Source organism: Triturus cristatus, chromosome 4_1 (assembly GCF_964204655.1).
Source record: "Triturus cristatus chromosome 4_1, aTriCri1.1, whole genome shotgun sequence".
Classification (NCBI taxonomy): domain Eukaryota; kingdom Metazoa; phylum Chordata; class Amphibia; order Caudata; family Salamandridae; genus Triturus; species Triturus cristatus.
The window spans coordinates 784,774,401-784,790,850 of NC_140585.1; the positions used below are offsets into that span (position 1 = coordinate 784,774,401).

Below are 16,450 nucleotides of genomic sequence, written 5' to 3' on the forward strand. Positions count from 1 at the left end.
AGGATTTTGACTTGGAAGGTGTCTTCATTATACGTGGTTGGTTTTAGGTTTTGTATTGGTTATCTTCAGAGATTAAATTTAACTCAGCCCATTCATTGTATTTTTCTGAAGGCAGAATGTTTTCAGTTTTTCAGTTAAATATGATTCAGATTGAAATCTTTCATGAACTGATTTTGCTGACAAATTATTGTAACTCTAAACATTTAGAAGATGTTGTGTACTGGGTAGGACCTGGGGTATGGTTTCAGGTTGTTCACCAGTGAGTAGTGGAATTTGGTTTGAAATGATAGGGTATTTGGGGTAATAAAATCTTGATTCTGTTTATTTCCTGGTTCCTGTGAGTCACAAGGGAATATTTTGTTGATGTTCCATTTTCGTTCCAGTTTCCTGATTAGTTTTAGGATTCGGATGTATGTAAGTGCACTTGTATTTACAGGTTCTGATGCATTATGGCTACACCCCACACCTAAAGAGTATTCATCCTAATCTGTTCTGGTGATAGAAAACCAGATGATGGCCTAAGACGGTTAAACCATGTTTCGGTGTGGACTAGGACATCTACATTGAGCGTAGCAATTTTTATCTGTTATAATTGTGTGGTGTGCATTTGCAGACCTGCAATTGTTTGAACTGTAGTTGCTGGAGAAGCCAAATTATTTTTATGAAGCTTGTAATGGATGCAACTTGGTAGGGTTTTTGAGTTATCCTCTTGGAGGGCGCAGGTGAGGCAGGGAGATTTTACATGATCTTGATTGGAGGCATCTTATAAATTGCTGATGAAGAGAGAATCTCTCTTTATAAGTTATTCAAGCCAAACTCTTTATATATGTTTTATAAGGGAGAGGATGAATTTGGCCAGTAGATAAGATGGACTGACTTTTATTTGGTTTGGGACATTGCCTAGTGAGATTGCTAATAGAGCTTACGTGGTGAGTGATAGTGAGAGGAGCGACTCCACAGCAAGCACTGAGGCCTCCAGCAATAATCTCACAGACACGGTAGAGGATTAGTGATGTATATGGCCGTTGATTCTTTCTGTATCTTCTCTTAGAATGTCGGAAATTGGTTTGATGAAGCGCTAGTTGGCAGAAACTGGGGGAAGTGTTATGGTCAAAGAAACACAGCTTCTTTGGTTTTTAACCTAGAACTTAATCAACTATATCAGTGGTTCTTATCCAGTGGTCCGGGGATTCTGGTGGTGGGGGGGGGGGGTCTGCAAAACCTACATATGGGGTCTGCGAATGCTTGGAGAATAATCCTAATGTAGTGTGTATAAATAAAGAAGCAAAATGGAAAATTGAAAATTATGAAACGTTCTGTAAATGTGGGTTAATTTGAAATTGGAAGATAAAAATGTGTATCCTCAGATTGATTTGTGGGAACAGTACAAGTGCATCAAACAGAATATGGTATGGATGATGAGTGGCCTCAATTGAATTGAGAAAATCTCAAACCTTCCCATTAAAACGAAATTTGCTTTTTGTTTATACTTGTCTGTGAATAAATAAATATTTTCTCATTTGTATGTTTGTTTTAAGAATACTTGTTTCTTTGTTTTTTGTGTATTGTTTTGCGGTTCAGATCATTGAAAATACTGAAGCTTGGGTCCCTGGCTTCCAGTGATAACTTAGTATGGGACCCCAAATTCCAATAACGATTCCGTGTCCGCACTCTGGTTTAATTAATAATTATGTGGGGCTCCACAGAAGTCAAAAGGTTAAGAATCACTACATTAGATTACATCAATTGGTATTCAAATTATGGCTTTCAGGCATCAAAAGTAAATCAGAAGATAATGTCCTAAATATTTTTCAGATCACATATTTCAAATGTGATATCAAAGTAATCAAGTTGGTAATGGCACCTTATTTCATCCCTTGGCCCGGCGGTTCTTCTCTGGCGGGGGGTGGGGATTTTAATGTTACCCTTTTGGCGGCATTGGACCGTTCGGGCCTTCATTCCTCCCATCCCCGTGCCACCACCCTGCTCCAGTCTTTACTGACTGATAATTCGCTGTACGACGCCTGGCGTCATGTGTAGCCCGACGCCCGCGAGGGCACCTGTGTCACGGGGGCCCAGGGCTGCTGGTCACGCATTGATTTTTGGATTACTTCCCCAGATGTCCTCACTTGGCTCACATCAGCTACCCATATGGCGCGCACTTTTTTGGATCATGCTCCGGTTCAGGTCTCTCTCCGTCTCCCTCACTCCCCCCGAATGATCTCCGCAACACAGTCTTTTGTGCCGAGATCCAAACAGCGATTACCAACTACTTCGACCTCAATGTGGGCTCTGTGGACTCTGCTTCTGTCTTGTGGGATGGTTTCAAAACAGTGATTCGGGGCGAGTGCATCTCTAAACAGTCTGGGGTCTTTCGTTCCATCCGCACCGCTTTGAACAAGCTTGAAGCAGAAATTAAGGCTCTGGACGCCGCTCAGGCGGCCCGCCCCGGGCCGGAGAATCTCACGCTTCTACGACAAAAGCACACTGCATTCACTGAAGAGACTGATCGAGAGCTCGTCTTCCTGGGCAGAGAGGCTCACCCCTGCCGTTTTGGAGAGGGCAATCGGCCTGGAAAGACATTGGTGAACCTTCTTCGCCCCCCCCAGCGCCGCGTCATACATCACTGCCCTTAGCGATGGTGGCCCTGCCAGAACCACCTCTCCAGAGGAAATCAAGACCTGTTTTACGGAATATTATTCAAATCCCCCCCCCCCCCCGCGCGCGGGCGAGGCCTTTGAGCATTATTTTGACACTATCGCGTTGGTATAGCTGGAAGACTAACATCGGAAATTTTTAGACGAGTCCTTCACTAAGGAGGAGATACTGGCTGCCATTAATAAACTAAAGATGGATTAAACCCAGATCTGTGACTGGGGGCGAATGTTTTGCCAATGTGCAACATTCCGTCTGTCAGCTTGTGTGTTTTGCTGTTCGCCCTATGTGGGAAGGGTATGCCCAGACGTGGGTCCCGTGCTCACTACGCCACTAGAGTCAAGCTAGTCTGGCTGAAGAGGGGTGAAACCCCGAAACCGGACCTAGGATGCTTGATTCCGGTCCAGGGAAGACATGGCTTGGCAGTTCGGCCTGGACTGTTCTCATGAGGCACAGGGTCAAGACTGATTTGCATATGGCCATGCCTGAACTGGGGTGGCGTGGTGAGCAAAATAACAATGGATTAAACCCAGATCTGTGACTGGGGGCGAATATTTTGCCAATGTGCAACATTCCGTCCATCATCTTGTGTGTTTTGCTGTTCACCCTATGTGGGAAGGGTATGCCCAGACGTGGGTCCCATGCTCACTACGCCACTAGAGTCAAGCTATTCTGGATGAAGAGGGGTGAAACCCCGAAACCGGTCCTAGGATGCTTGATTCTGGTCCAGGGAAGACGTGGCTTGGCAGTTCGGGCTGGGCTGTTCCCATGAGGCACAGGGTCAAGATTGATTTGCATATGGCCATGTCTGAACTGGGGTGGCGTGGTGAGCAAAATAACAATGGATTAAACCCAGATCTGTTACTGGGGGCGAATGTTTTGCCAATGTGCAACATTCCGTCCATCATCTTGTGTGTTTTTCCATTAATAGCCTACCCAGTGATAAGCCCCTGGTCTGGACGGTCTTCCATCCTCTTTTTAGAAAACGTTTGCATCGCTTCTGGAACCACACTTGGCTGCCATGTACAACGAATCCTTTAATAATGGCCTCTTCCTTCCGTCCCTCCGTGAGGCAATGATTACGCTGCTACTCAAGCCCGACAAACCAGCTGACAGTCATGACTCATATCGGCCCCTCTCCCTCATTAATATAGATAATAAAATCTTTGCTAAGTTGGTGGCATCCCGCCTTCTCCTCCTCATGCCCATCATTGCTCTCCCGGACCAGTCTGGCTTCATCCCTGGTCGTTCCACCTCGCATAATCTTAGGACGATTTTCTCGGTCCTCCACCAGATCATCCCCGGTCTCCCTGCGGTGGCCGCCCTTCTCGATGCCACTAAGGCATTCGGCACACTTGAATGGCCCTTTTTATTTTTTCTCCTACCGCGCCTTGGTTTTAGTGATATATTCATACGATAGATATCCCTTCTCTATACCCGCCCCTCGGCTCAGCTCCAAATTAATCGTCAGATATCGGACCCCATCTTGATTGAACACGGTACTCGGCAGGGGTGTCCCTTATCGCCCATGCTCTTCACCATTGCAATGGACCCCTGACGGCCAGACTCCGGCAGCATCACACTCTCAGGGGTATAGGTTTTTCGTTGCGAGCCCTCCTGGTTTCCATGTACACTGAAAACGTTGCACTGTACGTTCGCAATCCCCAAGACAATCTCAGCCCTCTGGTTCGTGAGTTAATTCGCTTTGGTGGTTTGTCGGGTATAGAGGTGAACTGGAGCAAGTCTGTGTTGTTCCCCCTCATAGATGCCACAAAGCCATTTCAGCCAGATATTCCCTTTGTCTGGGCTACTGGCCCCACCTGCTACCTGGGTATCTGGTTGAGTAGGGATTTGGATGACCTCTGGAGGTCTAACTTTGGGCGTGCTGTGGATTGGCTGGAGTCTAGGATCCCGCATTGGAGCCGGCTCCCGCTGTCCTTGGCTGGCCGTATAGCCATTGCTAAGATGGCTGTCCTGCCGACATTTTTCTACCTCTTTTTAAACATCCCCCTTCTCCTTACTGCTCATTTCTTTCGTAAAATTTGTTCCCCGGTTATATCTCTAGTCTGGGCTGGTAAGCAGCCAAGAGTTGCATACGACATCCTTACTGGCATGGGTGCACCTACTTTTAAGCTTTATGCCTTGAGCACCCAGGCTAGCTTTTTGCATTTTTGGATCCACCCTTCGCCGTATCAACCTCATGTGGCTGTGGAGACTGATATCGCATCCCCCAGGCCGTTGACTACCGCCCTGTTTGCCCCGGCGGTTCGGGGGCGGAGGTGGACACGGTTGAGACGTTGCGCTGGGCCTGGTCCGGTCTGCGCCAACTCACTAATGACCCGCTGCTATCGGCAGACACCATGCCAATCGTGCGGCATCCTGCTTTTCCCCCATTCCAACCATCTGGCATGTCTAAACATGCCCCACGCCTGGGCCTGTCGACACTGGCAGATCTCTACCCTGGTGGCTCGTTCTACTCCCTTTCCATCTCCTCTGGCCGGCTGGACACCATCTTATTTTATCAACTGCGTGCTATATGCAGGAAGATGCACCCTACGTTTCCCCAGCCCCCGCCTACGATGCCTGCTCTGGATCTTATCTACACTTCCCCGGCCCCCCACAAAATCATCACTAAATTATACGCCCTCACGTTGTAGTCCTCTTCCATCTCGACGGACCGGGCGCGTGTGGCTTGGGGTGAGGACTTCGGCATGGAAATCGCTCAGAATGACTAGCTTTACTGTTGCAATCAGATGAAGAAACTGTCACCTAATTACAGGCTCTGTCTTATCCATTTCAAATATCTGCACAGACTGTATCGCACTCCTGCCCAACTTCACAGACTTTGACTCCTTCCTAGCGATAGCTGCAGGCGGAGTGCCGCCCCTGCTGCGGATTTTGCACATCTTGCGTGGCTGCGCCCTAAGGTATCTGATTTCTGGCAAGCGGTATGCACCACCATCTCCGAGATGACCTCTGCATCTGTGCAGCCCGATCCACCATTGTGTCTGCTAGGCTTCGTTAAATTCTGTCCGGATGCTTCTCGCCGCCTGATTGCAATGCTGCTTGTTCTGGCCAGGCATAGGGTGGCTATGTGCTGGGGGCGCAGACAGGCACCTCAATTCGCACACTGGCTTGAGGACGCCTCGAGGTGCCAGACTTTGCTTTCTGAATTCTGGGACTTACTCCCTGCGAGAGCCCGGCCAATGGACATTTGGGGTCCTTTAGTCACATATCTTCATGCCCGCCTCCCCTCGAGCGGTGCTGCCTCTCCCGCGCTTCCCGCCGGCACCCCGCCCGTGGCGGCCGCCGATGCTGGTCAGTGACTGTCTCCCTTTATTTCTATGCTTTCTTTGCTCACTGTGTCTGCCCCTACTTTTATATTGTTTTCCCTTCCCCCTTCTGTACCTGCGTGGGTTGTGGTGCTCTGGCGGCACCTCATGGTCTTCTATTTTTGGTATGTTGGTAATGTCATTACATTTATAATATTTGGCTATAATCTCACTGTGTAAGTTGCTCTGATTTGATGCAAATGTATCCCGACTGTACAGTATTTGTCAAATAAAGTTTTTGAAAATAAAAAAAAATAAAAAGTAATCAAGTTGGTTAGCAATTAGACATAAGTGATTAACCCTCGTTTCATGGTCCCCAAATGTTTTTACCCTACAATAAAACAACCATGAAACACCTTATGAATGTTTACATGGCTATACTATAAAAATTAAATATTGCTGTGCTTAACACAAGCTTTTACTTCACACAGGAAATATTACGGCGAAAAAGTTGGAATTTATTTTGCTTGGCTTGGTTTTTATACAAAGATGTTGGTCCTTGCAGCAGTTGTGGGACTTGCCTGTTTTCTTTATGGATACAAATCTCAGGAAACCTGCACATGGAGGTATCGTATGAACTGCAGAGTCACATGTTTGTGTGCTGATATTATGCAATATGCCCTCCTATACAGGCTTAGCAAATATTTTTATTTGTTTTCTTTAGAACTCTGTAATTGAAGATGAATGCTGAGATTGCAAAGATTAATGTAGTGGAGTGTAGGGTTAGGATTTAGTTGTAGTTTGACCAGAGATGTCAACCTTGCTTAATATCATACCTACCTTTTCAACATTGACGGATAAGCCATGGAAAACGTGCATGTCTCCTTTTGATGTAGTTATTTTGAGATTTCAGGGAATTTATGTGAATTATAGATTAAATCTTGGCCAGTGAACAGATAGATAATCTTCCCATCTTTTCACCAATCCTCTGTTTTATGGGACATATTTCAGTTATGCATTTTGAAGATTGTAAAATACCAGTTTACACAACAAAATGGATAAATCTTCTAATGAGGATTTGAAGCATCTAACTGTGTCACAAATGGCCAATTCATTCAGTTTTAAGATTTGGTTTCTGATTTGTGTACTTTCTTCTTGGACTTCTCTTGGCTAGTAAGAAATTCTATCCACAATGGAGATAGTAGTGTTGTGGACGGTAGTAGCTGAATATACAATATATTGATACAATATTATATAGTGTTGTAAAGTTCAAACCCTCATGTACCTTACATACATACAAGTACGCAAACAGCAAATTAGTAAGAAGCTTACATACGAAGTTGACTCAAAACCAGTCTTCAACAACCTTACCCACAAGCAGGCATACAGCTAGCCCTTAATAACGTTAGTTAAAGTAAATATTCAGCCAACCTTTAAGAAACTTACACAATGCCTTACTTATCAGTTGACATACTGCCAGTCAATAACTTTACATATAACCCTACCTACAGTCCTCAGGTACTTTACATAAATGGTTACATTCTCCCAGCACTCAAACACTTCACACAGAACTCTACATACGAGTCCACATACTGCTAGTGGGCATGAATCTTACTTGCAATAAGAACTTTCACTCTCTCCTCTTCTCCACACTCATTGACTCCAAGACTCCATGTTTTATCCACAAGCCTGTTTGGAAGAAGAGCAGCCCAACTTTTTTTCAGAAAAAGACACACAGGTTGGCATTAAGAGGGCCCCTCCTATGTGTAGTAAACTAACTTTCAGCTAGTTTTTGTAACAAAAATCTGAGATTTAGTGTCTAAGGACCGCTGTAGCCCCACTGGGCCCATTTACTTTGTCTTTACACTTTACCTCAGAGTCTGCTACTTTGTCCCCCAATGGATTTTTCAACCGTGCCGAGATGGGTCGAATATCGGGGATCCAAGTCCTAGTTATCCAACAAGGACCAGAAATTGGGTAACTGACCTACAAACTGTAATTAAATTCATGTATATGACCCTCAAGACTAGGCTATACAAATACAGAATTATCACAGCTAGACCAAATCTCCTGAAGAAATTTAGTCGGACTAGAACCATGCAAACAAATAGTTCTGTTAAAGCTATGCAAAATAGTAACATTAGTATCTGTTTCCCCGAGAGCTCTCTATTTGAATTCCCATCCCTCATTAATGCTCAGATTGGAATGCACAATCAATAATTGGAGACAAGTCATAGAGAGACAGAAACAGGATTTACAGATGGTTATATTTAATCAGTAAATTAAAAGGTAAGTACATTAATACCCCAGGCATTTACATTTAGGAGTGCAGAATAATCAAATCAACCTCTTTCAGCCCATAAATTACCACGGATAAGTTTTGCAGAAAAGTTCAGGAAAGGACATGAATCATCTCAGCTCAAAAGCTATCTCCCTCCCTAGAGGGAAAGAAGTCCAGCAATAGCGCTCACAGAGTATGTGCTCTCCAGGAGTGTCAGCAAGTCTGCGAAGGGGCAAACCCTTCTGTGGCAAAATGGCAAAAGTGGCAAAAAGTATCCTTGTTCTTATCATTCAAAGATATGGATTAAGTTTTCAAGTCAGACCACTCAGTCCATTGGTCAGTTGGTATAGGATGATCGTCATGCAGCATATAGAAGACACATTTCATTAGAAAAAGGTGGTGATCATCACGTAAGCTGTCAAACCATTCAAAAATGCAAAGCGCAAACAATAGTCCTTTAGCAACGGCTCATGAGTGAGTTCAAGAGGACAGTTTCTCACGGGAGATGTTCCTAATGTAACAATTTATTATCAAGTAGTCCTAGCTTGCGCATGGAAACTCTTTGTGACACATAGTTTAACCTCACATTTCAAGCTAGTGGAATCTTCCCATAAGAAAGGGAACTAAGCAATGGAAAGAAAATGCAGTACTAAATTGAATTTTGTTCAGGAAATACACAATATAAAATAATGGAAATATGCTTTTTATGTAGGGTTTTTAAATTATTTAAATTTTGTTTTCCAATTCATTGCACTCCTGCAGCATCTTAGATTATTTGCAATTAACATATGTAACTCTGACACATTACTACATTCTCAAAGTACCAAAATGTAAAATTATTTTAAAATCTAAAGAAACAAAATCTTTCTAGTAACTTTCATTAGTACATGTTGAAGATTATTCTATAGAATTTGGAATTACTATAACCATGCAGCACCCTTCTCCACTTGCTGCACATTTTCATGTCAACACAACATAGAGTTCAAATATGAGACTCCTAAAATACACTCATAATGTCTTCTAAATTACATTAGTTTAATTAATTCATCACATTTATCATTGCTTGTAGGAGAAAATGGTTAACGTAATCCCTACAGCACGTGAGTAATCGCATTAATTTTTCCATTCCACGTGAAAAGAATACCCCATCGTACTTTAGTAAACATACACCGAGGTTATTCAACATCTAATTTCGTCTACTCTACGCTTTTCTGCATGCTTTTACGATGCAGTTACTAAGTCTTTTCATGATCTAATTCTCATTTTTCCATAACGCATGGGCAACACAAATTGCGCAAGTTTGTCATTTTTCTCTCAAAATGTGTAAAAATTGGTTTTATATGTCAACTTGGGATTCAGCAGTTTATCTGCTTAATCAGGATTAACCCTACAAGGTGCACTTAGCGGATTAATCTTCTATTCACAAAACACAATGCCTCCATTCGTACAAAAATAAAAGCCCACTTATTCCACCTGTTCTACTGAAAAGCAGCAGGGTGTTGTCCCAATGCATCTTTGCCCTGCACTTCGATTTTCACACCTTTGCTCCTGTAAAAGTCCTCCCTTATATGCTCCCTGAACCTGGCTTGAGGAAGGTATTCACTGTAAAAGTACATAAATATACATACATACATCCTGTCCTTGTTCTGGATTGCTTGGTACGAATTATGAAGACCGGTTTATTGCTTATCAGGACCATTAAAACTGGATAACAAAAAAGAAAATGTGTTAAAAGTTAACGAAGAGAACCGTGTAAAGAAAAGCACATAACCTTTTGATGATTTCTATTCTTTTTAAGCAAAGAAGTCTGTGATCCCAAAATCGGAGGCAATATCATTATGTGTCCCCAGTGTGATCAGGAATGCACTTATTGGAATCTCACCATTACATGTAGTTCATCAAAGGTGACTTATTTTAATATTTTTTTCTTGAAATTGAGCTGCAATATTTGTAATGTAAAGGCAACGTAAAATATTTGGCAAAAGCACACTTTTCTTCATTGCATCTGATACAAGCATATGATGTAATTACATAGACTCAAAAAAATATATATTTTAGTTTTGTTGTCCAACACTGATTAGAGCAGTTGTCTCATTTGTAATTGAGGGTGTCATTTAGAATTTGATGCAGCAGTAGCAGCTCCATAAGTTGTCAGTACTGTAGCCCACCAAGATTGTGGATTCCCAGTCCCATTCAGAGAAGGGAACCTCTAATTTCTGCTGACAGAGCATCCGCCTTGTGTAGGCAACGATATGTTTTCAAATAGTGGAATTTTTACTGTTTTGTTCCTAAATGGCATAATATAGCCCTATAGCCCGCCGACGCTGCCTATACCGGCCATTAAAGACCTGCCCTAGCATTAAATGCCTTGGGCTCCGCGAGGCCTTTGTTCATAGCAACAGCTGTAAAGGACAACATTTGAATGTTTGCGCTCCGAGCTTCTACCAGCCATTAGAAGCCCTGAGTACTTCATTGTTTTTAGTGGAACTCCCAAACTTCCAGTGTTCAAATATAGCCTCCCATAGCAGGCTATACCTGCCATTAAAGGAAGGTCCAGCATTAAAGGCTTGAGCTGAAGGCGAGGGCCTTTAACAAGGGACTGTGACTTTAATGACGGAAAAACCCAGCTACTGAGGGCTCTAAGGCTATTAGAACTTTCCAAGGCCTCACGGAGCCCAAGGGGATTGAAATCCCCTCGGGCTCTGTAAGGCCTTTGTTCTCAGCAGCAGCTGTGAACAAGATTAGAACGTTTGACCTCCAGGCTTCTACCGGCCATTAGCATCCCAGAGCACTCTATTGTTTTCAATAGAGCTCCCAACATTTCAGTGTTCTAATCAGAATTAGAACTTTGGAATGTTGAGATCTGCATTGAAGACAATAGAGCAGCAGCAGCCTATAACACCAGGGATAGGGCCGCTGCTCTTCACATTACAGTGTTGTAACACACAGCCTTTAATGTCCTAATACACAGCCTCCGACCCTCTCTTTACCTTTCCTTCTCTTTCCCCTGCCTCTCCAAAATATATGGATTGGGCAGGGGAAAGCGAGAGGTAGAGCCTGTGCAGCAGGGCACACTGGAGCCTTCCCCAATCCTTCTCACCCCTCCCTCCTCCTGTACCTCACGGTGTCACTGGAGCCTCTGAAAAAGGGAGAGACAAATTCTGCTCAGTCTCCTGGTCTACCTGGCTTGGCTGAATAAGGAAAAGCAGTTAAGCCGAGCCCAGGAAGAACCAGGGGCTGACTTCAGCCTCCATTCACAGCTATTGCTGTAAATTTTCAACAATTAACAGCTCTAGAATTGTTTAAAAAAATTATATTTTGAATGTCATTAACAATGTGTAATGTGCATTTTTCACTCACTATATGACATATACAGACTGATATTGTGTAATTGCCTTTAAAAATGAATTTCCAATGGTGGGGGGCATGGCCAGCCGCCAGTGAAGATGGCCGCTTCTTGAGGCAGCTCCGTTCGAGTGCAATTATCCGTCATTTAATAATCCGGCAGTTGGTGTACTTCTTCACCGGAATGCAGCTGAAAACACTGGGGATCGAAAGAGCCTATCCCCATTGAATTCCACTTGGCGATTCCTGAAATCGAGCCGCTGACGCACTTGGTGTGGAGGGGGGCCCCCTCTATCGCAGCAAAGTTTCTGCTGTGCCGCGGCCTGCGGCCCGTTCTGGCTGACCTGCAACACTCTGACTTCTTCGCGGCACTACAGATTGCTGGTGCCGACTTCAACACCCGCTGCGACCATGACGGAGCCGGCGCCCTATCGCTGAGGCGGCGTGGTGCAAAGCATAGGGATGGTGTGAGCCCACAACCTCCTAACTGCCTGTTTGCCACTGGCCGCTGGGAGACCTGCTCGCCCCATTCATTGGTGCTGGTGAGTGGGGGCTGGGGTGTGCCCCGACCCGCCGGGGTGGTATCCGAAAGCGGTGCGGAGCTGGCCAGGACTGGGCACGATTCTCCTCCTGGGAGGCGGCCCAGCCGGTGTGCCGTGGTTCCCCCTCTGGACCCCTTGCTCCCTGAGCTCCGCAGGCATTCCCCCGGCTGGCTCCAGCTATAACAAGTAATTGCACTCAGGCTTTGGGTAGCCCACAGACACACATGGGAAGCTGGATTTGGTCTGCCTGTCCTCCTGGGGCCCGTGAGTGACGTTAATTGCACGGCAGCCATCTTGGGCCCGGTGTGGACTGCTGGTGGACGCTGCGGGAGGGGTGCCAAACCCCATTGTCTTCGGGAGCTCCTGTGATTGCCTGGCCTAGTTGGTGATGGGCCTGGATGGATACATGGCCTTGCGGGGGACACCGATCCTGACACCCTGCTGAGTGCAGCCTGTTCTGCGGCTTGAGTCTGGATATTTGTGCCCCTGAATTCGCGCTCCTACATCTGGCCCTCTTTGAGGTTGTTCGAGTGATGACACAGGCAGCCCCCAATTGCACGGGACAGCCTTGTACTTCTTTATTTTGGGTCTACGCCGGCGTGGCCAGTTGCACCATGGCTGGGGGTCACAGCTCTAAGGCAGCAGTGCAGGCTAAACTGAACAAATTTGCATGGGATGGTGGCCCCGGCGCAAGCCCGACGGAGGGTCCCACCGCGCAAGAGAAGACACTATTGGGTCTAAGATGATGGCGAGGTTGCGGGCGTGGTCTGTTTTGATGGGGGGAGGGCAGAGTTAGGTGGGCCTCCATGCGACGTTCCATGGCGAGGGGAGCAGAGAGATAGGCCGGTAGTTCTTTGGTTTGGCTGGGTCAGCATATGTTTTTTTCAGAACGGGCTTCACTTAACCCCTTCCATGCGGGGCGGATTCCCCCGCGGTGCTGACCGTTGCTTGCGCGGGCGTGGTCATGACGGAACGGTTCCGTCATGAGCACAGCTCAACCGACGCTCATGACGGAACCGTTCCGTCATGAGCACCGAAGGGGTTAAGCGTGTTTCCAGTTCCTCGGGGAAGGAGACCAAGATGATGGAGGTGTTCAGGACTTTCTGGAGTTAATCGACAATTGTCTTGCTTCCAAGGTTGAAGATGTGGTGGGGGCAGGGGTCCGTGGGTGCTCCCAGGTGCACAAAGTTCATGATAGATATAGTGTATTGCTTGGTGAGGAGGATCTAGTGGATGATAATGGTGTTCGGGGTTTATGTTTGTGGGTGTGTACAGCAGAATTTGGCCCATTTTGCTACACAGTGCTTTATAAAAATATGATATAAAACACAATTAAACACATTTAATACCTAGCTGTACATAATAAAAGCAATGAAAAAGCATCTTCAGATTCCAAGGATTTGCCACGCCTTAGTTAATTCTTAAAACATGTGAGGTGTAAAAAACAGCTAACTGACTTTAAAAATTACTTGCCAGTTGAACAACTGAAAAGTTAATTAGCTGTTCAACCATCTTTCTTTTGAACTCTTTTTCTTTCCCCAAGAATGCAGTTATCATCTATCATTAGCTTACCATGCCTTCTATAAACCCAAGCTAGTTTTAAAAGTAATCAATCAATCGGGGGGTTTAAAGCGCGCTACTCACCCGTGAGGGTCTCAAGGCGCTGGGGGGGTGGGGGGCAGTTCCGATCAGCTGAAGAGCCAGGTCTTGAGGCTCTTCCTGAAGGTATGCAGAGTGGGGGGCGTCTGATGTTGACTGGGAGCTTGTTCCAGGCTTTGGCTGCGATGTAGGGGAAGGCTCTTCTGCCCGTTCTGGTTCTGCGGATGAGCGGGGTTTCTGCCAGGGCGAGGTCGGCCGAGCGGAGGTTCCTTTTGGGTACGTGAAAGGAGACTCTTTCTTTGAGGTATTTTGGTTCTGTGTTGTGGAGATATTTGTAGGTGTGAGTGAGTGGCTTGAAGGTTACTCTCTTCTTGACAGGGAGCCAGTGGAAGTCTCGCCAGTGTTGGGTGATGTGCTCATGTCGTGGGATGCCAAGGACGAGTCTAGCCGCGGTGTTCTGGATGGTCTGGAGTTCGTTTAGCAGGGATTTTTTGATTCCAGCGTTTCCGTAGTTCAGTCTGCTTGTTATGAGTGTGTGGGTGATGGTCTTTCTGGCTTTGGGGGGATCCACTTGAAGGTCTTGCGGAAGATGCAGAGGGTGTTGAAGCAGGTGGAGGTGACGGCGTTGATCTGTCGGCTCATGGTGAGGGAGGAGTCCAGTATGATGGCCAGGTTCCGGGCGTGGTCCGTGGGGGTGGAGGGGTGCTGAGGATGGGAGCCACCAGGATTTGTCCCACACCGAGGGGTAGGATCCAAGGACTAGGACTTCTGTCTTCTCAGAGTTGAGTTTCATACACCTGCTGCTCATTTAGGCTGCAATGTCTTTCATTCCTTCTTGAAAGCTGAGTCTGGTGGTTTGGGGTCCTTCGTGAGGGAAAGGATGAGCTGGGTGTCGTCGGCGTAGAATACAATGCTGAGTCAATGCTGTCTGCTGATGGCGGTGAGGGGAGACATGTAGATGTTGAACAGCATGGGACTGTGCGACGATCCTTGTGGTACTCAGCAGTTGATCTCTGTGGGTTTGGAGAGGATGGGTGGGAGTCTGATCCTTTGGGTTATGCCAGTGAGGAAGGAGGGAAGCCAGTCAAGGGCGGTTCCCTGTATTTCTTTGTCGTGGAGTCTGCATGCGAGAGTGTGGTGGGAGACGTGTCAAAGGCTGCGGAGATGTCAAGTAGGATGAGGCCTGCGGTGTGGCCTTGGTCGAGGAGCATGTGGATGTCGTCTGTGGTGGCGAGCAGGGCAGTCTCGGTGCTGTGGTTGCTGCGGAAACCCGATTGGCAGGGGTCGAGGATGGAGTTCTCTTCAATGAAGTTTGTCAGCTGGGCATTGACGATCTTCTCTGTGACTTTGGCTGTGAAGGGAAGTAGCGAGATTGGTGGGTAGTTCTGCAGGTCCGTCGGATCTGCAGAGGGCTGCTTGAGGAGGGGCTTGACTTTTGCGCATTTCCAGTCGTCTGGGAAGGTGTCAGATTTGAAGGTGGCGTTGATGGTGTGTCGTAGCTGGGCCGCTATATCGGCGGCGGCTCTGTGGAAGATGTGTGGAGGGCAGGGATCCATGAGGGCTCCTGAGTGGGTGCTCTTCATGGTGGTATCTTTGGTGGTGACCGGGGTCCAGGCAGTGATGGTGGGCCAGCTGTCGTCACTGGAAGGAAGGGTGGTTTCTGGGGTCTGCTCGCTGAAGTTGTCATAGAGGGCTTTGATTTTCAGGTGGAAGTAGGAGCCGAGCTTGTTGCAGAGGTCTTGGCTTCACTGTGGGGCTTGGTCAATTGCAAGATGATGTTGAAGAGTACCTTTGAGTTGCTGGAGTTGGTGAGGATTTTGTTTCGGGGGAAGGTCTTCTTTGTGGATCTTATGCGTTGGTAGTAGTCTGTCATGGCAATCTTGTAGGAGGTCAGGTTTTCTGTGGTTTTGCTGTTTCTCCATCGTTTTTCGAGACGTCTGCAGGACGGTGGTCAGTGGTGAACCAGGTGGCCTTCAGTAGGCGTTGTCTGTCAGTGGTGCGGAGGGGGTGAGCTCTTCTGCGCAGTTGGTGATCCAGTGGTGTAGTTCCTTAGCTGCAGAGTTGGTGTCGATTGAGGTTGGGGATCGCGGCTGAGGGTGGATTTGAGGTGCTCCTCTGTGACCTTGCTCCAGTTCCTTTGCAGGGGCGAGGAGTGGGTTTGAGAACAGTGGCGGTGTTGAAAGAGAGGTGTACACAGTGGTGGTCTGTCCAGAGGGGCTGCATAGTATGGCTGAAGCGGATGTTGTTCCCACCTGCGACGATAGGGTCTAGGGTGTGTCCTGCCTTGTGGGTAGCGGGTGGTGATGAGCTGTTCCAGTGCGTTGTTGGCGAGGTTGTCCCGAAGAGTGGTGGAGTTGGGGTCGCTGAGGTTGTCGAGGTGGAAGTTCAGGTCTCCGATGAGTACGTAGTCCAAAGAGGCGATGGCTTGGGGTGTGACGAGGTCAGCAATGGAAGTGGTGAAGGAGGTGCGGGGTCCAGGTGGTCTGTAGGCAAGGGTGCCATGGACAGTGGTTCTGGGGCTGGTCTGGATCTGGAAGTGAAGGTGTTCGGTGGTGTTGGGAGGAGTCGCTCGTGATGGAGGTGGAGAGTCGGAGGGAGGTCTTGTGTGCGATGGCGAGTCGTCCTCCTGGGCGGTTGGGGCGGTCCTTCCTCTGGATCTTGTAGCCATCAGGAATGGCAGTGGTGATGGTGGGGGCGGAGGAGGCGTTGGTCCAGGTTTTTGTGAAGAAGGCGACGTCTGGCGATTGGGTTTGGAG

General features: G+C 46.9%; 1 protein-coding gene across 2 annotated transcripts in view; it reads left to right on the plus strand.

The window, feature by feature from the left end:
• ANO6 (anoctamin 6) overlaps nucleotides 1-16,450 on the plus strand; it is a 422,710-nt gene that overhangs the window by 327,509 nt on the left and 78,751 nt on the right. For both annotated transcript variants that reach the window (XM_085653360.1, XM_085653359.1), the window contains exons 8-9: nucleotides 6,419-6,553; nucleotides 10,007-10,112. In XM_085653360.1, coding sequence (XP_085509486.1) covers nucleotides 6,419-6,553; nucleotides 10,007-10,112 — 241 coding nt within the window. The remainder of the gene's footprint in view (nucleotides 1-6,418; nucleotides 6,554-10,006; nucleotides 10,113-16,450) is intronic.